Raw genomic sequence first — 26,100 nt, 5'->3', positions numbered from 1 at the left:
TTTAAGAGAAAGAAATTATAGAATTATTATGTATTGCTTACAAGCATATGACTCAAACAACCAGCATTGGAGAAGGAAATGAAAAAGATATGCGTCAAATTAACTTCTACTGCTAAGTTCTAATGAGTATACTTTAACATGGTGTAGTAGTCAGCAGTCAAAGTTACATATAGCATTCGGTAGAAACAGCTCAAGTTTGGGAATACAAACATATCAAAATTTCGCTGTACATTGATCAATAATACAAGCTGCTAACCTTGCAGGGATGCAAACTCATTCGTTTTCCAATAAAGGCTTGTTGCACGGATTAAGGACCCCAGCCAGAGATCAATGTTGCAATATCCTGCCCTTTTTCAATCGGTTAAGGCCTGTCATGTACATGGATGACATGTTGTCATGAAACTCTAATGCTCATGCTTTCAGGTTCAAAGACCGTTCAATTTCTTCAAGCGACCGCCCCTTGGTTTCTACGATGAAGTAATAGGCAAATGCTGCAGCTACCAAAGAAACTGCTCCAAAGCTGGCATATACTGGTGCAACTCCGAATTTCTCCACCAACTCAAGGAAGAATAAGCCCACTACAAAGTTGCACGCCTGAATATGAAGCATTAAATAAGTGGCCTACTTATTTACCAAGAGAAAGAAATTAGTAGCCTACTAAATTGAACACACCATGATGAAAAAGAATGTCTGGTATATAAATCAACTTACTGTATTCTTCGGTAGTTACGAAAACAACTTTGATAAAGACAAAGCAACAAAAAAGTGAGATAAAACAGCTTCCAATAATACAGGCAAAGCAACAAAATATTTTATTACCCACCCAATGGGTAGAAAAACTGACCCCCATGATCTTCCCCCTAGTCCTTGTGCTGCTAAGCTCCGGAATAATTATTCCTGTCACAGGACCAGCTCCAATTGCAAAAGAGAATATATACCTGTGAAATTGGATAGAGGGAAAATGCATGATTCATTTTCCAAAACCTCAGAAAATATCAAACTCTGGAAACCTCAGGAATCAAATCTTGGTGTCGTCATCTGTGGTCAATTTTGAATGTTGAAACAATTATACTGACAAAATGTTTTTCTGTTGTTTTCTTTTATGATAAAAAAAATATTGATATGTTATTTCACAACATTATTCAGTGAGTAAGAATAATAAGCTATTCCAAATCCAAAGGCAACCTTAATACGGATACCATTTTGGCCAGAAAATACATAGAACCGTGACTTTATAAACAATACATGGCAAAGGTACTATTTAGCTAGAACAGCTCATAATAAAAAGCAACTATAAATTTTTGACACTTTTGGTTATATGCAGCACATGCATGCTGCTTTACAATTACTTGAGTTAATACATCCAAACATAATTTATTCCAAAGTAGCTTTTATTCTCTTTCTTTTCAAACTTATTATCCAAATATCCATGGTTAACTATTCTAATCATACCGAATTATTTAGCCATAGTCTAACCAAGTTTAAAACACCCATTTCTACAAATAAGTAAACACAAGCTAGCAGAAATATTTATTCGATAAACTATTATATCAGCAGCAAGTGAATTCATACATGATAGTTCCCAGTATTGATAAGTTGTTGCTTAGCAGCTCATCCAATGGAAATACGACAGAAAAAGCCACAAGAAACATAGAAATTGCCTACAGAGAAGCATAATTGAAAATCGTTAGTAAAACAGTCAAAATGCTGGTCTGAGCTAGGTACAAGACAAAAAGCAATTGATTTGTGTGCCTATGCACACACGTGAATGGTTGTGCTATTGTTACATATTGTACACCCTCACCATCCCCAGGTAGCTTCCTATTAGAAGTTTCTGTCTTCCTTCCCTATCAACCAAGTATAAAGCACAGAGTGCACCTGAAAGAAACAAATAGGTCACAGCAATTGGAATTTGATACCTAGGGATCGTTATGTCCAAGTATTCTGTTTGGTTCAAAATAAAAATAGAAACTGAAATAAATGAAATGACTAAATTACCCTATTAATTAAAAAGGGAAAAAAAAAAACCCAACTCCCTAACCAACTCTGCAGACATCCCTTTCCCATTTTCCATCTCTCTCTCTCGCTGTGTCTCACTATTGTTATCATATTTGATTTCTTGAATTTGCTCTGTTGTTCTCCTCTTTATTTGCTCTATTGTTTTATGGTGCCTTCTTGAATTTGTTTCTATACCTGGTTGTAGGGGCTACTAGAGAAGAGCAAATTGGTTGCTATTGATGGTGGAAACAAGGGCTACCCTCAAAATAAGGTATGTAACTTGATGATATGATATCTTTGACATAAAATTTCTGATGCATTGATGATGACACTGATCTTAGGTAGTTAACATCGTGGTTAGCTTTGCATAAAGTCACAATTCGACTAGTTGTTTTCAACGAGGGGTTTTGAGGTTTTCAGATTTGATGAGTGATTGTGGTGTCTGATCCTTTTTACTGGTTCTTTAAAGAACAAATTTCACAAGCTAGTTGAACTTTAATGGATAATTACCACTTTAATTTTGTGATATCTCTCTATCTTCATTCTGTTTCTTTGATGGGATGAAAAGTAAGTTATTATGTCTTAGATTTTCAATAGAGGTACTTATCAAGTAAAAGATAGAGGGAAATAATGAACTAATTCTGTGTGTCCATGAAAATCAAAGGGTCGAAAATGAAGGTTAGAGGGTGATTGAGTTTTGGGGCACATAAATTTGTGCTAAGAGTTATTTTTTACACCATGGCGGCGGCGATAGGACAGAGGTTTCAGCAAGATCTGCATGATGGTGGTGCTTGATAAACCACTATTTTATGGTTTATATTGTGTTTAATTGAGTAGTTTTTATCACGTCTTTACCCACTTATTCATATGATTAGCATGATATTACAATTTCTTCCCAAAGTCGTCCTATGGTTGAAAACTTGCTTTCTAGAGATCTTTTTATTGTGTATTTTAATTCTCCTTTATACCATTCGATGCCGTGATCCGTGTGTTAAGTGTTTCAGGCTTCATAGGGCAGGAATGGCTTAGAGAATGGAGAGGAAGCTTGCAAAAATGGAAGGAACACAAGAAATCAAGGAGATGACCATCGAACATCAACGCGGACGCATGGCTCACGCGACTGCGCGAAATGGAGAAAATCGCAGTGACGCGTTCGCGTGCCTGACGCGAATGCGTAGACTGGAATCTGTACGGATGACGCGAACGCGTGGACGACACGTACGCGTGGCAAGGAAAACGCTGAATGACGCGCATGCGTGGACAACGCGTGCGCGTGACATGCGCGATTTGCAGAATTAACAGAAATCCCTGGGGGTGATTTCGGGCCGCGTTTTGACCTAGTTTTCGGCCCGAAAACACAGAATAAAGCCAGGGAACATGCAAAGACTCAGGACATACAAAATACAACATTCATAATTCACAATTTAGGTTTTAGATGTAGTTTCTAGAGAGAGAGAAGCTCTCTCCTCTCTCTTAGGTTTTAAGATTTAGGATTTCTTTTAGGATTAGGATTTCTACTACTCAATTTCCAAGTTCAATGTTCCTTTTATTTATTTTCCTAATTTAATTTATGAATTTTCATGTTGGATTTGATTTCTTTTATTTAATACAATTGAGGTATTTCAAATATATGATTTTTATTTAGCTTTCTATATTCTTAGTTGTGGTTGAGTAATTAGAGACTCTTGAGTTATCAAACTCTTTCGTTGAGTGATAATTGGAAGTTGCTAATTGACTTGAATTCCACTAACTCTAGTCTTTCTTTGAGGATTGACTAGGACTTGAGGATTCATATTGATTTATCACTTGACTTACCTTCATAGTTAGAGGTTGACTAAGTGGGAGCAACGAGCAGTTCTCATCACAATTGATAAGAATAACTAGAATAGGACTTCTAATTTTCATACCTTGCCAAGAGTTTTCTTAATTATTAATTTATTTTTCTTGTCATTTAAATTACTTGTTCCTTATTTCAAAAACCCAAAATAAAATACATCTTTTTCCATAACCAATAATAAAACACACCTCCCTGCAATTCCTTGAGAAGACAACCCGAGGTTTAAATACTTCGGTTATTTATTTTTATTGGGTTTTGTTACTTGTGACAACCAAACTTTTTACGAAAGAATTCTCTGTTGGTTTAGAAACTATACTTATAATGCGATTATATTTGTGAATTTCTTTACCGATAGGAAATCCTCTCATCAGTGTTCCAGCATTTGAGAAGAGAAACAACAAATGAGAAAAAGCCCTAATTAGTTTTGAACAAAAACTTGGAATTTTAAACTTTGAATGAGGGTATTCTTTGAAGAAATTATTAGTAAAATTTCAGTCCATCCCAAAAAATTGCAGTCCCCACTTTCTTGAGGTACTAAAGGGACTGAAATTTTGTGTCTCGGGACTGAAATTTTAGTTCTAGTCTCAAGCCAACAAACATAGTACTGAGTCTCATTCCCTCGGTCTCAATCTCAATACTCCAAAACAAACGCAGCCTAAGAGAAATCAAGTTTGTGAATGCAAAAGAATGCAGTGTAGACTGTTCACCTGCAAAGTTAGTAAGTCCAACGAATAAGCTTGCCAAAGCACTGCTTTGAATTCCAACATCTTGGAACGTCAATGATGAAAAGTATAGAACTCCATTTATTCCAGCAAACTGCTGAAGTGTAAAAAGAGTCCCTCCAATAAAGGCAACTGCATTGATACATGATAATATCATGAATTTCATTCACAATTCAAGTAATGACAGCAAGTAATGACTATCAACGTATACTTATATATCAAGAGGGGGAAGGTCTACTTCATGCAATGCATAAGTCAAAGCTGATAAACTGATGTCGTAGTTAAGTTAAAATACTCATGGATCCATATATTTGGTATAATCAAACATATATTCTTTGCTGGATGTATCACTAGGAGGAGATAGAGAAACAGGTTTTATAGGTCAAGTCAACCAATTTGACCGGCTACTTTTGTCCTGTTCAGTTTCTATTACTCAACAAGAAAAAAAAAGTCTAATCCACTGGTTTGAGCAGGTTGGAGAGTGTATTTGTTTTTATATCATATCCCTCACTCAGACTTCACCTCACTGGGCCAAAGCTTAAAAGATTACCACCAGGTCACACCGTCACAAATGTATAGTAGCCCATTTCTATCTCTCATTCTCACTGCGAAGACTAATGTGTTTAACTTTTGTATTGCAAAAGATTCATTTCTACCCCCTCAATCTTGTAATGAATGCTGCACATAAACACTACAATATCAAGCCGAAGTTAACCTTTTCATTTCTCTCTCAACCAGTGTCTACACACTCTCTGATTTACTATTAAAAGAGATTTTACTAATATATATATATATATATATATATATATATATATACACTTTTAGGATCCAGTATTATTTATTGTTTATCTTTATTTATTTTCAGATAGTATTTATCTATTTTAAGGGAGGCTGACTTATGATCATTATATATTTTAGGACACCCTAAAACTTTTTTCCCTCCATTTGTTACAAATGTTTCATATTCCAAACATAGTAATGAACACCTCCCTCCCGCCTGTGAGTATTCTGTGAATCTCTTTAGCACAAATCCCTAGGTCCAACAGCTCTTGGAAACCTAAAGCTTCACCTGATTCTCCATTTTTTTTTTTTCAGTTTCTCATGCCCCTGTACTAATTTTTTGCAAAATCATTTGTGTGTCATATGGTGCCACACAATTCCAGACAATGACCTATATGCCTATGGAACATATGTCTCTCCTAGCCAGATACTCAATCTCGGCTAGGGAAAAGATTAAATTTCCACGCACAGAATAGCCAAGACCACCTTCATACAACCTCTAGAATGTGGTTCCTCCAGGATCTCTGACCATCTACTGTCCAAATCACTGCCATCACTCATGCTGACAGACTGAAATTCTTCAATTGCATTCTCTACTTCAGATGCACCCCAAAGCTCCCGTATTACTGTTTTAGCTTCATCCATTCTCCCAGCCTGACCAGAAATATTATAGCCTTGTAAAGAGTGTACAAGCTTATAAATTGTCACATAGAGAGATCACAAAGTCCTACCTTACAAAGCCACCGTGGACTCTCGATAGCAAACTGCATACCAAGTGCAACAACAAAACCAGGGACACTCGCAATATACAACATTGTCCTCCACCTGAAATTCATATTTATCAATGGCATATAGGCATTATTTGAAAATAAGTTCCAGTTTCTAAAGAATGTAAGATACAGAAAAAGCAACAATCATTATCAGAGTAAACCAGAGAGGACCAAAAGCCAGCTCCCATATGAATTCATGCAAAGATTTTATTTCAGTGAATATTTTAAAAATGTATTCATATTAGTTTTAAGCATTTTAAGTTCTAAGTGCAAAAAATTGAAATCAAGACATCCCTAAGGCCATCACTACCAAAAACTATTCTCACCAAAGCAACTTTGAGACTGCAAAATATGGCTGTGTTATGAGCTAGGGGCTGCTACTTTACATCAATTGAATCGGATTTGAAATAATTATGGATATGAGCCATACATTAGGCATGTTCATTTTAATACTTATTCTACAAAAAATCGAGTGAGTTGAAAAGACATCACAGAATGTAGATCCGGTGATTTGGGAATTCTTGAAAAGAAATGAGATACATACACATATCAGTCATTATAGAATGTACACATATACACACACAACTTACAGCAAAAGTCATTATCCAAATTATTAAACCTTCATATTATGGAAGTGATCAGGCCCTCATGTTCACAAAAAATGATATGTGGTCAGGAGGACATTTTTGTCATTTTAGAACTAAGGGACGCAATGATAATCTTGTCATATTCAAGGATCTGAATTCTAGAAAAATTGTGCGATGCCAGTCTTGGACATCAAAAAGACCAAGAGTCCATCTCAAACAGTGATGCTGAAAGGGCAACAATTCATAACGCCCATTGGGCTAAGACAAGACAACAAGAAACCCAATAAAGCTTTTCAAATTCAATGGGAGGCATAATTGTTATTAATTTTTGAATTTTAGTCATTTATTTTTAATTTGTTTTGTTGTTAGAGTTTGTTGGAAGTTTTGATTTGCTTTTGATTTGCTTAGTAGTATTTTTAGGGATTTTAAATTTAAATCAAATATGATATAATCTAATAAGATCAAATTTGATTTAAATTAATTATCATATCTTTAGGATTTTAAAATTTAAATCAAATATTATCTAATCCAATAAGACCAAATCTGATTTAAATTAGTTATCTTATCTTTAGGAGATTTAAATTAAGTTATCTTATCTTATTTTTTAGTTAGTTTGTTAGGTGCCTATTCAAACACCTTTGGTGACGCAATTTACACAACTTTCATGAATAAAATTTTCTTAGTGCTTTATGCACATTTTTTAGTGTGATTAAGTGAGGTGAGTGATTTGCTTCGCTTGTTGCATGGTGAAGATTGAGTACTTCAATTTTCATCCGTCTAATCTTAAGTTGTCAAGGATAGGTTCTTTGAAAGTCTAGTAGTCCGCTAACCTAGGTTGCTAAGAACAGGTTTCTTAGAGGTCTAGTAGGAAAAACCCCTTTTATCTATCTTTTATGTTTCCGCTGTGTCTTTAGGTATGCCTTTTACTGAATAATCCTTATCTATTGTGATAAAACCCCTAAGCCCCAATCTATTTTTTATCATCTAGTATCAAAGCCAAATCATAGGTAAATTCTTATTTATCTACACGTTTCATGGGTCTTGTTTAGTTTCTTTGTTTTTTTTTTCTCTTTAATTTCTGTAAATTCACGTTAGAGTAAAAAAAAACGAAAAAAATTCTTATTTATTTTGGTTTTACAATTATTCTATCTTTAAGTCCGTGTCTGCAAAAAAAAGTTGCAAAAAAAAATTAAATTATGAAGAAAATTATGAGGAACCAGTTTGTGCCATCATCATACCATATAGGGGTGAGTACGGGTTGATTTGGTTCGGATTCATGGTAAAATTAGAACCGAAATGATTAAAATATAATTGGTTCAATTTGGTTTGGATTTGTGTTTTTTTTGTACATGTACCCGAACTAAACCAAACCGATTAAGAACGGATTGGTTCGGTTCGGGTAATTGGGTATCCAATGACTTTGAAATTCATAAAAAAAAATCAAATTTTTATCTTAAAAATTCAACAAGTACAATAAACATGTAACATCAATAGAAATAATCCAAAAACACTAAATACATTAAAAACTAAGCGACTTCTCTGGTGTAAAAGTGTGGGTTATTTCTACACATATAGAAGTGCTTTGTCATTCTGAAAAGCTGACAGGTGTCCATCAAAAAAATAACTGCTGCTCAACTTAGCAGTAATTAAAAATGTAATAATTACAGCTATGAGATTAGGCTGATTTTTTTTTTGGTAAAGTCCATGTATTATAGTATTGGTAAATGGATTAGGCTCATGTAAGTTAGAACTAGAAGAAAATTTTATTTTGTGCTTTGAGTTGAAGAAAGAAAGTTTAGAAAAATCGAAAGTAAAACAAAAAAAAATACACATTTGAAGCAGAAAATTTAGATGGAAAAAAATACAGGACTTGCACATCATGAACAAAAAATTAACAGACGCTGTTAGGATCATATAGATGAATTGTGTTAGGTAATTGTGGTAGAAAAATATAATTATTAGAAGTAATATGATAATACCAAAAAAAAGAAGTAATATGAAAAGAAGAGTAGTTTGATTAGAGATGTGGATGAAAATAAGAGTGAATGAAATCAAAATAAAAAGAAAGATTATTGAAATTTACAATGAATAATTGAAAAAAAATGGAGAAAGATTATTGAAATTTACAATGAATAATTGAAAAAAAATGGAGCAAGTGTGAAATGCCACATTTAGTAATGTTGTCATAGTATTTAAAAGAAATAATTTTGATTATTTCAATTTAAACATAGTTATAAATGAAGTTAAGAAAAATGTTATAGTAAATTATAATTTTGATATTAAAAATAAAGTTGAATACAAATATAAAAATAATAATTAATTAAATATAAGTATAATTGATGATATTTTAATGTAAAAGTAGTAGTAATTTTGTCAAAAATTTGTGTTTTAATTAAATATAAGTATAATTGTATTTTAGTTTCATATATATATAATGTGGTGTATTTAAGTGAATTTGTATATAAAAAGAGAGGAGTTATTTATTTAATATTGTATTTCGTCTTGCTAAAACTAGATGAGAACAAACTTGTTTAAATAAATTTCATAATATTGGAATCAGGTTAAGAAAAAATCGAATAGAAGATGCATAATTAGTTAGAGGTTTTTTTAGGAATTCATGAATTTTTTTTAAAAGTTGGATTTTGTTGCTAGTTAGAAATTTTTTTGGTGACTTGTTGCTAGTTAGAAATTTATTTCCATTGTACTTATTTCTACTATTTTAGTAATTTGTGGGCATTGTACTTATTTTTCCATGTGGACTAGAAAAGACAAAATGCCTAATAAGAAATAAGTTGGAGGTTTCTGTCCATGCACTACATAAGCATGATTTGTAAAGAATATTTCTTTCTGTCTCGAAAGAAGGGTATGTTGAAAAAATTATTGAGAATAGAAACAAGGGGCCGGGGTGGCTCTCGATTGGTGAAGCGGCAAAATCATGCAAAGCGTTCGTGACTATCACCTGAACAAAGTTTTTTATTCATCCACATGAAACGATCTACCAACAAAAACATTAAAGTTTATGTAATAATGGCCCACTATTATTTTTTATTACGGGATCCGTAATTAAAATTAATATACAATATTGAACCATTTTTATTTTTACACCATGTGCATCAATAATACCAACATCACTGTCGCCTTTGTACCTCCCTTTTACGCTTCTCAGCTTTTATCCCTCGCTCGTGGACACATGGTACTATATCAATTTGACACAGCACTTTTACATGTGTAGAAACAAGATTCGCTTCTATACCAGAGACGTCGCCTAAAAACTAAACTCATTAAAATCCAAACACATTAATAATAAATAATCTTTGTCTAATGAAAAAGTCATATATATATTATTTATTTTTTTATTTAATTAATATATGTTCGTGTTCGCGGTTTGGTTCGGGTTCCGTACACCCAAAACCGATACCCGAAGTCCCGAACCAATCACTAACAAAGATCATCGGTTTGGTTCGGGTTGAACCCGATTACCCGTTGGTTCTAGAACCAATTTAATTGGTTTGGTTCGAGTTCGGATGAGTAATCGGGTATCCGCTACCCGTGCTCACTCCTAATACTGCAATGAATTTTTTTTTAAGATTTTGTAAGTTGCAACAAAGTTCACAATCAGTGATGGAGAACCACAAGGAGTTTTTATATTTGATGGACAAGGCTAATATTAAAAGGAGTCCTGAGGTTCTTATGGAACGATTTTTGTTTGGATTACGTGAAGAACTTGCAGATAAAGTCCAACGTTACCGTTACGCAACCATGGAAGATTTGGTCAAATTGGCCATTGACAGGGAGCAGGTGCAATAAACGATAGATCGCCATAAAAAGAGAATTTCTTCTACGTCTATCTTTCATTCTTCTTCAAAGCCAGAGATGGAAGAATTTGTTGAGTATGTTGTAGAGGGTGATGTGTCCTTGGAAGAATCAAAAGTGCAGAATTTCTCAATTGGGTTCTTGGGATGTAAGAAATTTAAAAATCCAGAGAGAAAAGAAACAGAGAAAGAAAGTGAGTGTTTCAGTGAAAAGGATCAATGTTTAATTGAAAGTGAGAGTTTTGAGAGAAAATATGAGAATAGTAAGAGAGGAGTCGATGAGTGACAAAGAAGCTGAGAGCAATAAACACACTTGTGAGAGAGATCTAAAAAATTCTAGCTTAGAAAGAGTACATTAGAATCATTGAATTCTATGGAATCCTTAGTTTCTCATACATCTAACCACAAAATTCTTAGTGTTTTTATATCAATTTTCCCAGGCTTTGTAGATTCACTGATCAATTATGGAGGCATTAATATAGATGAAAAGAAAGGAAGACAAATTGCACACTTTGCACAAGATGGTGAAAGTATAGTTGGAAATATTGAACTTGCACACATGAAAGACATAGCCACAATTCAGTGGGTAGAGAAGAGTCATCAAACCATGGTATTTAAACCCGGATATTGGGTTTGGATTCCTTGGAGGGACGAACAGCATCTCATTCAAGATTCAAGGACGAATCTTTTTAAAGAGTGAGAGAATGATACGTGGTCAGGAGGGCATTTTTGTCATCTTAGAGCTAAGAGACAGAATGAGAATCTTGTCATATTCAAGGATCTGAATTCTAGAAGAATTGTGCCATGCTAGTCTTGGATATCAAGAAGACCAAGAGTCTGTCTCAAAAACAGTGGTACTGAAAGAGCAACAATTCATAAGCCCATTAGGCTAAGGCAAGACAACAAAAAGCCCAATAAAGCTTTTCAAATTCAATTAGAGGCATAATTTTTATTAATTTTTTAATTTTAGTTATTTATTTTTAATTTGTTTTGCTATTAGAGTTTGTTAGAAGATTTGATCTACTTTTGATTTGCTTAGTAGTATTTTTAGGAATTTTAAATTTAAATCAAATCTGATCTAATTTAATAAAATCAAATTTGATTTTAAATTCTAATCAAATCTGATCAAATGAGTGATTTGCTTCGGCTTGTTGCATGGAGAAGATTGAGTGATTCAATTTTCATCCCTCTGATCTAGATTGTTAAGCACAGATTCTTTGCAAGTCTAGTAGGGAAAGCCCTTCTGGTAACCTAGGTTGCTAAGAGATTTCTTAGAGGTCTAGTAAAAAAAATCCCTTTTATCTATCTTTTATGTTTTCGTTGTGTCTTGGGTATGCCCTTTACTGAATAATCTTTATCTATTGTGATAAAACTCCTAAATCCCAATCTATTTCTTATCAAAAAAGATTGCAGTGGACAGATTACCAATAAAAGTACAAGATGAAAATACATAGCACTGAATTTCAGTCCTAGTACAGCAGCAACCTATTACGCACCTCAGCAGTAAGGAAGATCAAGGGCAGAATGGGAAAATAACTCCTTTTCAATTTTCATATAGGAGCAGAGGTAAGAAAATAATAGAGTGGGGCAACTGGTGAGTAAGAATTAAGGAGAGAATTGGCCTCCCAAATGGCAAATATCATTTTTATCATTTGCTATACACTCATACACACATAATATAATTCTTTACTGATTTGGGATATATCACACTGATACTCCCTTCTCTGTGATTTTATATTATTGTCTCTTCCTATTCCTTTCAATTACTCCCTACTGCATCCATATATTGCTGCTATTTAATTCTGTTCTACTTCTTAAATATCTCTAGGAATCTTACAAAACCAAGCCTTTTTTCAACTAGTTGTGGTGAACAGAATTTAGAAGGCCTAACTAATTATTCATGAAATAAAAATGTGAAATTGAGAAAAATTATGAGTTAAATATTAATTTAGTTTTTAAAACAAAAAAAGTAGACAAGAAACTCACCAATGTGGATCATTCTCAGAAGAAATTCCAAGAAATAATGAAGCAATAATGCCAACACAAGTGCCGATTTGACATAAAGAGCCTAGTGCCCCCCTGTATCTTGTCGGAGCAACCTACGACACATTGAACAGACATATGAATGAAACCGACTTATTATTCTTGTCTTACTCTTTTGTCAACATTATGCATTTTGGTCCCTTAACTTACCAAAATTTTCAGTTTGGTCCTATATCTTTTCTTTCTATCCTTTTTTTTGCCCTCTTATGTTTCATATAATTAACAATTTAGTCCTGGTTAACTAATTACATCACACAACAGACAGAAAATATTGACATGGCAAAATCATCCACATGTGTGCTACACGAATATCATTTGTGCCATGCCAACATCTTTTTGTCAACGCGTTGATCAATAGAAGATAACGCAACAAATGGAGGCAACATTGCTAAACAAGCCAATGTCAGTGATGTGGTTAGTAGTTGGAGGGAGGCAGTAATGGGAAAGAGTCACTGATAATGCTGGGACCTATGAAGCAAGGACAGCAGATAAGGTTGCGGAACAACACAAGGTTTGTCGAAAAACTTATCAGGATAGTGATCCAGGTGTTGGAAAGAGTCGCTTTTCAAGTGTTTTGAAATATTATCGAGTTGTTTTGAATATTGTTTTCATTGATCAGATGCTTGAGATGTTAGCTGGTCATGCATTTTATTGTTTTCTAGATGGATATTCTGGATATAATCAAATTGCAATAGACCCTCAAGATCAGAAGACAGCATTTACATGCTCCTTTGGAGTATTTGCCTACAGAAGAATGCCTTTTGGACTTTGCAATGCTTCAACAACTTTTCAGAGGTGTATGCTTTTAATTTTTTCTGATATAGTTGAAAAGTTTATTGAGGTATTTATGGATGACTTTTCTGTTTTTGGTAATTCTTTAGAATCAAACCTTATTTTAAATTTGAAAAAATGTCATTTTATGGTTACAGAAGGTATTGTTCTTGGACACCGAATTTTCAGTAAGGGAATTGAGGTTGATAGAACAAAAGTGGAGGTATTTGAAAAATTACCACCACCAACTAATGTTAAGGCAATCAGGAGTTTCTTGGGTTATGCAGGATTTTATAGAAGATTTATAAAAGATTTATCTAAAATTGCTAAACCTCTAAGCAACCTCTTGGTTGCTGATGATTCTGATTGTTTGCATGCTTTTGAAACTCTAAAAGCAAACTTTACCTCTGCCCCCATTATAGCTCCCCCTGATTGGGATCTACCATTTGAATTAATGTGTGATGCTAGTGATTTTGCTATAGGAGCTATTTTAGGACAGAGACATGGTAAGCTTGTACATGTCATTTACTATGCCAGTCGTGTGTTAAATGATGCCCAAAAGAATTACACAACTACAGAAAAGGAATTATTAGCTATTGTGTATGCTGTTGATAAGTTTAGGTCCTATTTACTTGGTTCTAAAGTTATTATTTATACTGATCATGCTGCTTTGAAGTACCTTCTAACCAAACAGGATTCTAAACCAAGATTAATCAGATGGTGTTGCTCCTTCAGGAGTTTGATATTGAGATAAAAGATAGGAAAGGGTCAGAGAATCAAGTAGCTGACCATCTCTCCAGAATTGAGCCGGAAGCAGGAGTACAACCACCCACAGCTGTGACTGAGACGTTCCCGGATGAGCAATTGTTCCTCATTCAGCAGGCACCATGGTTTGCAGACATTGCAAATTATAAAGTCATGAATTTTATCCCAATGGAGTACAGTAGGCAACAAGTGAAGAAGCTATTGACTGATGCAAAGTACTACATTTAGGAAGAACCATACCTTTTTAAAAGGTGCTCAGATGGAATAATTCGGAAATATGTCCCGGATGAGGAAAAGCAGCAGATTCTTTGGCATTGTCATGGGTCTGATTATGGAGGCCACTTTGGTGGTGAAAGGACAACTACAAAAGTCTTTCAGAGCGGATTTTACTGGCCAATTCTCTTCAGGGACTCAAGAGCATTTGTGAAGCACTGTGGCAGATGTGAAAAAGCTGCAAATCTTCTTGCCAACCATGAAATACCACAGCAGGAAATTCTCGAGGTTGAGTTGTTTGATGTGTGGGGTATTAATTTCATGGGACCTTTTCCACCCTCACATTCAAACAACTATATTCTAGTGGCAGTTGACTATGTGTCCAAGTGGGTGAAAGCTGTGGCTTTGCCCACCAATGATGCCAAAGTGGTAATGAGCTTTCTTCAGAGATATATCTTTAGCCGGTTTGGTGTCCCACGGACACTCATTAGTGATGGAGGAAGCCATTTCTGCAACATACAGCTGGACTCTCTTCTGCTGAGATATGGCGTCCGTCATAAAGTGGTAACCCCCTATCACCCTCAGACAAGTGGACAGGTTGAAGTTTCCAACAGGAAACTTAAGATGATTCTAGAGAAGACCGTCAGTATTTTCAGAAAAGACTTGTCTAGGAAGCTTGATGATGCTCTTTGGACATACCGGACAGCGTACAAGACTCCCATTGGCATGTCCTCTTTATCAGTTGGTCTATGACAAAGCCTATCACTTGCCAGTTGAGCTGGAGCATAAAGCTTACTGGGCAATCAGGTACCTGAATCTTAATTCAGAAGTTGCAGGAATCAAGCAAATGCTTCAGTTGAATGAGCTTGATGAATTCAGATATTCAGCCTATGAGAATGCCAAGCTCTATAAGGAAAGAACCAAGCTACTACATGACAAAAAGATTGCCATCAGAGTCTTTGAGCCAGGAAAAAGAGTGCTTTTATATAATTAAAGGCTCAAATTCTTTTCCGGAAAGCTGAAATCCCGACGGTCAGGACCATTTGTGGTTACCAGAGTTTCACCATATGGTCATGTGAAAATACAGAAAGAGAATTCTGACAGAAAATTTACAGTGAATGGCCAGAAGTTGAAGCACTATCTTGGAGGCGAGATTGATCGCCAGAGATCCACTCATCTGCTGAATTAGCAGAACTGACCGTCAAGCTAATGACGATAAAGAAGTGTTTGTCGGGAGGCAACCTGATGATTTCGTATCCTTAGTTATTTTTCGTAGTAGTAGTTTCTTACGTATTTGATTTTTACTGATTTCTTACTAATTTTCTAATCATGCAACTATTTTATCTCAGGAACCGAACACCTCAAGCTCTATATATAAAAAAAACGCATACGACGCGCAAGTGTCACTGACGCGAACGCGTCGATCATGTGTGAGTGACAAATAAAATTTGAGAGAGAGTTGAGCGGGAATGGCGCCGGAACCAACCTATTAGCACAAACAAACCACGCGTGCACATCGTTTGTGATTTTCGCCATTCACGCGGGCGCGTCCCCGACGCGAATGCGTGACCAATAAATTCGACGTAAAAGAGTGTTCGAGCAGAGAGTTGTGTTGGCTTGGGACAAGAAGTGTGCTAAAGGCACAAGTTAAAGCACGCAGACACGTGACTGGCGCGTTCGCGTCAGTCGCACATATGGCCATCCACGTGAGCGCGTGCATGACGCGAACGCGTCGTATGAATAATTGGCTCCCAGGCCATGTGAAAAGAGCGTCGCGCGGGCGCGCGGCTGGCTTCGCGCGAATCGCACAAAATCCAGGGCACACGTACGCGTGCCTGACGCTAAGGCGTCATTATGAAGAATGCGCGACCCACGCGTACGCGTGCTGTACACGTACGTATCGCTTGCGCCGCCCAGTTTTCTTTTTCTCTCTCTCCCACTCCTAATTCTCTCTTATTCTTTTATCCTTTTATTTTTCTCTCCTCATAATATTCGTCTCTTCTATTTTCAGTTCTTCTTTGCTTGAGGACAAGCAAACCTTTAAGTTTGGTGTTGACACTGCGCTTATGGATTTTCTGGCACAAAAGGGAGGCGAATCATCTTCACTAAAGAACACAAACTGAAGAATAAAGCGACCGCTAGGATAACTAAGGTGGTTGAGTTCCTTTCATTTTTATTCCTCCCCTCTTTTTCTATGTTAAGTTCCGGTTTTCTGCTATTTTACTTTGTCTGTGCATGATCCTTTATTAGTTAGAATCCTAGGACTAGTTTAGTTTTCTTTCAATTGCTTTAACGCTGAAAAGATGTTTCATGTACCACTCACTGAACTTGAATCTAAAAAGAAAAGAAAAAGAAGTAATGTATTGCATGAGAAATTGAGTTAATTTTAAGAATAGTCTGATTTACTTAAAAGTGGTGGTATTTTCTATGATTTTTGAATACATGATATGAACAGTGCATATTTGAATTTGAATCAAGAGATGTTAATGTATAAGGAACAGGAATTTAGAAAATTATTATGACTTCTCTGAAATTTAAAAAAATTTAATCCTTGAAGCAAAAGAAACAGCAAAAAAAGAGAGAATAATAATAATCAATAAATAAAAGCAAGGTCCAAAGCTCTGAGCATCAATGATTGGGGATGTCAGACATGATTAAAAGCTCAAAGAGTTGTTTCTCTAGTCATATGCTTGTGGTGTGATTGTGTCAAGAAATCCCTGAGACAGAACACTTAAAGTCGAGACCAAGTGCGTTTAACAGAGTATGTCAAAGGCTTTGAGCATCACTGTCTGGGAGTAACTGAAAGAAAAATCAGGACTCAAATAAAGTCCCCCAGTTAAGTGCTTGTGGTGTTTTTGTGTCAAGTAATCTTTGAGGCAAAACATTTAAAGTCACGGCTAGACTTAAGGTGCAAAGCACCAAAGAAAAAATAAATTAAAGTCAATTTTGCTGTGTTCAAGGATTAAACTGAAATGTAAAGATCAGAGAATTCATAATATTATCCGGATTCTAATTTCGAATGACAATGACATCCTCCTGGTTCAAAGGAGAGTGAAATGTCAAACCTATTCAGGATTGCAGTTGTAAACCCCAGTATAAAAAAAAGAAAAACGAGCTTAATCGAACTATCATTCTCATGCAAATTCACATCATAAGCTTATATTAGTTTTGGTTGCTTGAGAACAAGCAACAGTTTAAGTTTGGTGTTGTGATGCATGAACATCTTGTCTATCTTTTCCTAGTGAATTTGCACTTAAATTGTTGAATTTAATTAAGAATTAATTATATTTTAGCCACTATGGATGCTATTTTGAGTTTTGGGCAATTTTATTTATTTCAGAGTAAAGTATCGTTTTTGTCCCTAACGTTTGGGGTAAGTCCCAAAGTTGTCCCTAACGTTTCAATCGTCCTATTTAAGTCCCTAACGTTTCAAAATTGACTCAATGTTGTCCTGCCGTTAGGGATCCGTTAATAGAATTAACGGCGGGACAAAATTGAGACAATTTTAAAACGTTGGGGACAAAAACGATACATAGAAATAAATTTTAATTTTATCTTTCAATAATATTAATTTTTACTGTACATAATATTCAATCGTTTTTTAAATTATAGTTAATCACATTACTTTTATTTTAAATAAATTAATTTTGTTATAATTTTATTCTTAAAGTAATGTAATTTTTTTATAAATAAATAAATTTTACACTTTCATTCTAAATAATGTAATTTTACTTTCATTATTTAATCACATTACTTATAATTTTTTTAATAATTTTACACTTTCATTCTAAATAAATTAATTTTTTTATAATTTTACATTTAAAGTAATGTAATTTTTTTTTATAAATAAATAACTTTTACATTTTCATTCTAAATAATATAATTTTACTTTCATTACTTAATCACATTACTTATATTTTTTTTTAATTTTACACTTTCATTCTAAATAAATAAATTTTTTATAATTTTATGCTTAAGTATTGTAATTCTTTTATAAATAAATAAATTTTATACTTTCATTCTAAATAATGTAATTTTACTTTCATTACTTAATCACATTACTTATAATTTTTTTTTTTATAATTTTACACTTTCATTCAAAATAAATTAATTTTTTTATACTTTTACTCTTTCATTCTAAATAATGTAATTTTACTTTCATTACTCAATCACATTACTTATATTTTTTTTTATAATTTTACACTTTCATTCTATTCATATTACATTATTTATTTAGAATAAAAGTGTAAAATTTATTTATTTATAAAAAAATTACATTACTTTAAGTATAAAATAAAAAAAATTTATTTAGAATAAAAGTGATGTGATTAAGTGTAAATGTGATTAAAAATAATTGAATACTATGTATAGTAAAAAATTATTATTATTGAAGAATAAAATTAAAATTTATTTCTATGTATCATTTTTGTCCCTAACGTTTTCGTCCTATTTAAGTCCCTAACGTTTCAAAATCGTTTCAATTTTGTCCCGCCGTCAATTTTATTAACGGATCCCTAACGGTAGGACAACATTGAGTCAATTTTGAAACGTTGGGGACTTAAATAGGACGATTGAAACGTTAGGGACAACTTTGAGACTTACCCCAAACGTTGGGGACAAAAACGATACTTTACTCTTTATTTCAGGTAGCATTCGGCGAAATTTGACGGAATTTCTGCAGCACAAGAATAAAAGAAGATAGCTGCAAGGAGCGACGCGCACGCGTGCTTGACGCGTGCGCGTGATCTGGAAGTTTCCACGGCAACGCGTGCGCTTGACTGACGCGCACGCGTGAATTGAAGATTTGTTCAGTGACGCGTCCGCGTGACCGACGCGTCCGTGTGACTTGCGAAGAAGACCAGCGACGCGTACGCGTGACGTACGCGATCGGCAAAAGTTACATAAATCGCTGGCGTGAATTTTGGGCCGCGTTTTGACCCAGTTTCTGGCCCAGAAAACACAGATCGGAAGCTGCAGAATGGACAATCAAGTGGTACCCACCCATCAGCTGAAAACTTGTTAATTAATTCGAATTTAAATTCAAATCTTATCTTTTAAAAAAAGATATTATTTTTAGTTTTGAGATAATTAGATTTTAAAATTTATGAAGGGGATTCCATTAGGAAACTCTGTACATTGACATAGTACATTTTTACCAGAACCATTATTTTTTCTTCTCTGAACCATGAGCAACTAATCCTCCATTGTTAAAATTAGGAGCTCTGTCTATTTGTATGGATTTATTTGTTTGATCTTTCTAATTTAATCCATGTTTAGATTTATATTTCAATAATTATTTTCGCTCTTTATTTTATGAATATGGGTGAAACGGAAGTATGACCCATGTTCTAATTGAGTTCTTGTAAATTTTGGAAAAGCTATTTACTTGAACAGTAGTTTGAAAATATATTATACTGAATTTCTAATTATTTGTATTTAACAGGATACGTAATATATAATCCTCTTATTTTTGGATAATTAGGATTCTTTTAGCATATAAACTAGAAATTGATCATCACCCTCTAATTGGAATTAATTGACCAAAAAATTGGCAGTTAATGAATTTTAGAGGAGACTATGAAGGTCTAAGAAATTAGGGTCTAGTCACATATAGTTTGTCATGAATTAAATCTTACATGATTAAATTAGTTAGTAAGAAAAGTTAATCCGGAAAAATAGATAACTCTAAAACCTTAATTGCCTTCTTCATATTATTCTCCCAATATATTTATTGCCTGTCTTCTAAATTTACTGTTTAATGCTTTTGAACTCTCAAATACTACTTTTTGTTTGTCTAACTAATCCTATCAAACGATATCGTTGTTTAATCCATCAATTCTCGTGGGATCGACCCTTACTCACGTAAAGTATTACTTAGTACGACCCAGTACACTTACCGGTTAGTAGTGTGGGTTATAAAATACCGCACCAATGTGGTTTCTGCATGAGCGAAGAACATGTTCCTTCAAATGGGCCTCACTATCAAATAAGTGATGATATTAGAAAGAAAGTATTGCATCATTCATAGCTTTTCCTTCTATTAGCTAAAGTCCTCTTATCTCTGTACTCTTCTCTTCTCATTAATAAGCATCTGTTGTGTACCAAGCCAATTTAGAAATTAAGGATCTAATCGTAATTGAGTGAAATATGGACTTGGTGGGTTTTTTAACTAACTTGCCTAATTGGAAAATGAGTAAGAGTGGGCATTGTTATAAGAGAGAGGTGGGAACTATAAAAGGCTGTGGGAAGTAGTGAGAAGACATGGAAAAAGAGGAAAAAAGATAGGATCACACTCTAGGAGAGAATCAGGTGTCTTGAATACCTTCCTTTTACTTGATAATGATTACAAATACTGGGAAATTGGGTGATATCTAATATCACTCCGTCTCCCTTGTCTTCTATTACTATTTCTTTCTTCTACTTATTCTAGATGCCAGGTTCTTACAGAATCACTAATGGAAAATTCAGGACCTAGTATATGGTGTTGACATGAGCTAAATCAACCTAGTATCATTAGAAAGCAAGAAAACGGTTTCCAAAGCTAATATAGTTGATATCAACAAGTACCTCAGATATGTATATGGGAACAAGAACTGTATTCACGCCGATACCAAGACCAACCAGAAATCTTCCTCCAAGTATATCATTCAACGAGTGGGCTTTTGCACTGGACATAAATCAGAATATGTAAGTTCTGACCATTTTGTAGAAAAGCAACAAAAGTGTTAAATCATAGCATTTGCCTTCTGATCAATATAAGTAATGATGAATCACAAGGGATCACAAAATAGTGATCAATCATCTAATACATAACAAAATCATATTTTAAAAGAAAGGATATGAACAGAAAATTCATTAACTACAATAGAGAAATATTATGAAATCCCTGTTACCTAACAAAATTTAAGTATCAGAAACATAGTTTACAATCATTAACAGGAGCAAAAGCCATCACCTTAATAAAAGGACAAGAGAGAACAAAAAGAAGGTAAACCCTGTTAAATAAGTTCCCAAGGAATAGAATGAGTAGCTATATGACAGAAGCAAGTTGTTTGTTCCTTTTAAGCTTGTTTAGCAGGTTTAGGAGCAGTAGGGCTAGGCCTAGCTGCTACCTATAAATACTAGGGATTGGTTAGTTTTTAGTCAGTTGGAAAAATCTGTTCATTTTGTTAGTTCAGGAGAGGGAAATTCTCTCCAGAGTTGGTTAGATCCAATACTTCAATAACGGGATTGTGATTCACAATCCCTAGTATATCAATAAAATCCTTAATTCTACTAGATCTTAGTTCCAATCAACTGGTATCAAAAGTCCACGGATCCTGGTACTTATGGTGAATGGTGCAACCACGATCGCACAAAATGGAAGGGAGATGGGATGCGATAGAATCACGTTTTCACCGATTTGAAGACATGTGTCGCACGCTACAGGAGATGCTGCAGAGGATCGATACATGAGTGGATTCCATGGATCAGGGTGCTCTAATCCGCCAGGACCGGAGTTCTCCAGCATCGCACCAGGCCGCCAGCGGCTCGCAAGGAAGCAGAACCGCACCGGAGCAGTGGAGAAAACTAGAACTCCCAATATTTTGTGGTGAGGATGCGATGACCTGGATCAAACATATGGAGCAGTTCTTCTTGCTCAGTGCGGTGCCGGAAGAGGAGTGGCTCGCGGTGGCGACATTCGCCAAGGAAGGCCGCACGTTCACGTGCTTCTGGTGGTGGGAAGCAACCGCGCCAACGCTGTAGTGGCAGTCCCTTCGCGTGGCGTTACTGCGTCACTTACAACCTGAGCGGTTGAAGAGTCCCTATCAATCACTGCTAAAGCTGCAACAAACCAGCACCACGAAGGACTATACTGACCAGTTTGTGCCGCACGCACGTCCGCTGCGAGGTCTGGCTCCAGAATTATTGATTGACGTGCTCTTGAATGGATTGAAGCTGGAAGTGAGTGAGGAATGCAGGCTGTTCTCGTTCCAGACCGTGGATGAGTTGATGGAGTTGGTGCAGAAGGTGGAGCATCGTAACATGGCACTGCGGGCTGCTCCTAGCCACAGTGTGGGTACGCCTATGATACAGAACTTCGTTACTAACAAGGCGGTACTCGTAGCGAAGTCGACGGGTCCGGCAAGCAAGGGTGCGGAGTCAGGGGTGGAGCCGCCAAAACGGCCGAGGGATGCGTCACCTTAGCAATCAATGAGTTATACAAAGCTAAACGAGCACGAGGCAAATGCCTTTTCTGCGATAAACCATGCTAAACGAGCACGAGGCAAATGCCTTTTCTGCGATAAACCATACTCAGCAGAGCATGTGTGCAAGAACAAGGAACTCAAATTGCTGGTTATGGAACCTGAGACTGAGGAGGAGGGTTGGTCAGAGTACAAAGCCGTCCCGGAGTGGAGCAATTGGAGCTCCTTTCCAGAGATCCACCTTGAGGACAAGGTGGTTGTCCAGGGGGGAGTAATGATATAAGCGACTTGTTTGATCCTTTTAAGCTAGCTTAGCAGGTTTAGGAGCAGTAGGGCTAGGCCTAGCTGCTGCCTATAAATACTAGGGATTAGTTAGTTTTTAGTAAGATAGAAAAATATGTTCAGTTTGTTAGTTCAAGAGAGAGTTGGTTAGATCCAACAGTGTATTTCAATAAGGGGATTGTGATTCACAATTCCTAGTTCATCAATAAAATCCCTAATTCTGCTAGATCTCAGTTCCTATCACTATATTAGCAGTTAGTTCCCACCAATTTGGCTCAAAATCATACGTCAAACTATGTGATGCCCTAAAGAAGCATCATATAAAGGAAATTTCCAATGTAATGTTCTTAGATACCAAAGTGATAGAAATTGTAATGGGAAGCTCAATAAGCAAGACTAAATAGTGATATTCATTCAACTAGCCGAAGAGAAAAAGGGATCTTTCAAATAGTATTACTGGCAATAAGTTTACAAACCACTATATCCCACTAGGATAATGCACGAACATTACTTTCTAAAGTAACGCCTGGATAGGTATGAGGTGATCGAAGGACTTTACAACCTGCTAACATCATCCACATTAAGAACGTACCAAGGTTGCTTTGTTAGGAACCTACAGTTTGTTAGTTTAAATAAAGGTTAAAAGTGGGAATGGACAGAGAGGATTAGAGAGTAGTGGGAAGCTGCACACTGTAACCAACTCTGCAGAGTTAGCATAGGCCATAGGCAGCAAGATGAGAGACTATCTGTATGAGTGTGTGAGAGAGAATACATTCAAGCATTAGTTTTAAATAGGCTTAGGAGAATAAGAGCTGCTATAGTTCTCTAACTTGCGTTTCTTTCTATTTTTGCAATTCCTACACTGTTATTTTCTACCTAAGCCGATACAAATATCAGACTTTGGTGTGTGAACAAACACATAATTAATCTTTTATCTCTGCCTATTTCCTATGATTTCTACCATGCTTTTAAGATTAGAGATTATCCCAAAGAAACCCTAAATGGTAAATGTTAACAAAAAATCTATATCTAGCTCAAAGAAAAGAAAAACTATGTAATTAGAAAATTGAGGGAAAAGAAAAAAAAGAAGAGGAACAAACCTCTCCACACCAATCTTAATTAAGTTCTTGACAGCCAATTGTAAATAGCTCACTACTAAATGACAAAGCTCATCAACAACATAATTCCAGCATATTATCTTAGCTAAAAGAAAAGTACAAGCCTTTTGTTGGACTCACTTTTCTGTCTAAAATCTAGGCTACAATGGAGTGTGGAGAGATGAAAAACAATAAAAACAAATCAGGGAAATGACAAAAAATAAAACAGCAATAGCAAAAGGATAGATAAAAGAAAAGAGAAGTCCTATCATACAAATGAACTGTTTGCAACCAAAGGTTTTAAGTGCACACTATTAGATGCCCATAGTAGCACATCGAGTAGCATGAGATGTTTTATATTGTACTTAAGAAGAGTGGTTCTTCCCCTTAATAGCTAGCTCTTAAGATATGGTTCCTACTTCCCTCAGGTACTTAAAACACTCATAGTAAATTATGATCTTTACTGGCATATCATATCCTTTTGGGTCACTTCAGATATGGATAATTAAGATATCAAAGTAGGCTTTTGGCTTTGACTAACACCTTTTAACTGTTTTTAAATACTTGGAACCATATTGCATGCAAACTTTCTACCCCGTGATTCAATCGAATTTGAATCAAATTAAAACCAGTTAGCTTTTGAAGTGTGCACCATTTGTTGGAAGAAACTGCAGGTCTCAAAATTCACAGAAATGAATCAATTATGGAAATAATATTATCCAAAACTTTTGATGCCCTAATAGACAGTTATGAAGTTAAGAGGATTCCTTTTCAAATTTCTAACATGAAAACTTGATAACCTCTATATATGCAAGAATAAACAGATGCTGCAGTTAAATTTCATGAACCATGTTATTATGTTACCTTGTTATAGCCCCAAGAATTAAGGGTATGGTATCAATCTGAAATGTGAGCCGACAACCAAGTTTATCTGCCAAAGGACCAGCAATTAAGCTCCCAATAAATGCACCAGCAATAAAAATACTGACAACAAGTCCCTCAAGAAATGAGTTTCCATCAAAGCCAAGCTCTCGAGCAACAGAAACAATAGGGCCATTCATTACTCTGCAAAACATGTGATTTTTATTAATTCATATATAGCTGGAACATAAAAAATAAAAAAATAAAAAAATAAAAAACCTAAATCATTGCATATTTCTTAAAAGTCAAATTTACTTGTGCTATGGTATATCAGATCAAGAATCACAGATAATGGAACACAAATATTGGGTTTCACTTTACAAGATCAAGGAGAAATACTGCACCTACCCTATCGAACTTAGTCTTCAACTATAACAATTTTAAGCCTTTAATCTCATTCTGTTATTCTAAATATATTGAAGTGCACCCAATCCATGAATTGTCATCTTATTAAGAGAACACATCTCATATATCATAGTAAAATTCTTTTAATGATATAACAAAACTTAATGAAACAATAACTTAGAAACTTTGAATACCAACATTTGACCAAATTAAACCGCTTTATTTATAATAAGTTAAAATCTTGATTATTAGATCCTATGTCATGTAACTATCACTTCAACACTACCGAAACAGTTATACCTCAATTCCCGAACAGAAAAGAACAGCAACTTTCAGTTTCACACAGCTACATCTTCAGCTATTGTGAAACTTCTCCCTCTATCAACACCTAACTTAGTAGAATGTAATTAGAAGTTAAAAGCAGAGAATTATGAAGAGAAACTGACCCAATATGATACCCAAATATAAAATTGGACATGGAAGCAACGAGAACATGAGGAAAAGCAGGCAACCACCCGTAATCAAATCCCCCGCCGCCACCCCTTTTATTATCAGATGAAGAAAGCTTTCTACCTTCATCTGCAGCATTAGTATTTTGAAGCTCAGCAAACAGATACAATATAATAATCTCACAGGGGAAAGGAGAAAAAAAAGAAACAAAATTTCAAGACCTTCGGGAGTAGTTGCGGAATCCGGCAACTGATCCTTGAGGGCAGAAACTCTGAGTCTGGGGCTGGAATGACCAAACGAGCATTTGAGGGCACCATAATGAAGCTTTTGTGTTCTTTTTGCTTTAGGGAAGTAAAGGTTTGGAATGGAAACAGGAGCAGACACGATCGCTGCTGAAACGGGCCACATTGGATATCGTCTAAACACCACAGCTTTTTGTTTTATTACAACCCGACCACCCGTTCGAATTCTTCTCTTTTATTTTTTATTTTTTTGGTGACTACTGACTTGGTTGGATTCAT

The 26,100-nt window shown here is 35.1% G+C and overlaps 1 protein-coding gene across 3 annotated transcripts; it reads right to left on the bottom strand.

Annotated features, from left to right (window-relative positions):
• On the bottom strand, nt 1-26,100 carry LOC130982828 (probable plastidic glucose transporter 1). Of its 3 annotated transcripts, none has more exons than XM_057906935.1 (12): nt 25,801-26,100; nt 25,576-25,708; nt 24,728-24,928; nt 20,866-20,965; nt 12,493-12,605; nt 6,069-6,162; nt 5,835-5,991; nt 4,543-4,689; nt 1,805-1,878; nt 1,573-1,661; nt 824-938; nt 1-594 (listed from the first exon to the last, which is right to left on the bottom strand). In XM_057906935.1, exons 1-12 carry the CDS (start codon nt 25,985-25,987, stop codon nt 412-414), a joined length of 1,593 nt encoding a protein of 530 aa, XP_057762918.1. In that variant the 5' UTR covers nt 25,988-26,100; the 3' UTR covers nt 1-411. The 3 variants fall into 3 exon arrangements, with proteins under 3 accessions (XP_057762918.1, XP_057762919.1, XP_057762920.1); XM_057906936.1 differs by having other exon boundaries at nt 845-938; XM_057906937.1 differs by lacking the exons at nt 12,493-12,605; nt 20,866-20,965.

The sequence above is a fragment of the Arachis stenosperma genome, chromosome 5 (assembly GCF_014773155.1).
Source record: "Arachis stenosperma cultivar V10309 chromosome 5, arast.V10309.gnm1.PFL2, whole genome shotgun sequence".
Classification (NCBI taxonomy): domain Eukaryota; kingdom Viridiplantae; phylum Streptophyta; class Magnoliopsida; order Fabales; family Fabaceae; genus Arachis; species Arachis stenosperma.
The sequence above is the reverse complement of the archived record's forward strand: the minus strand, read 5'-3'. Positions and strand labels throughout refer to the sequence as shown.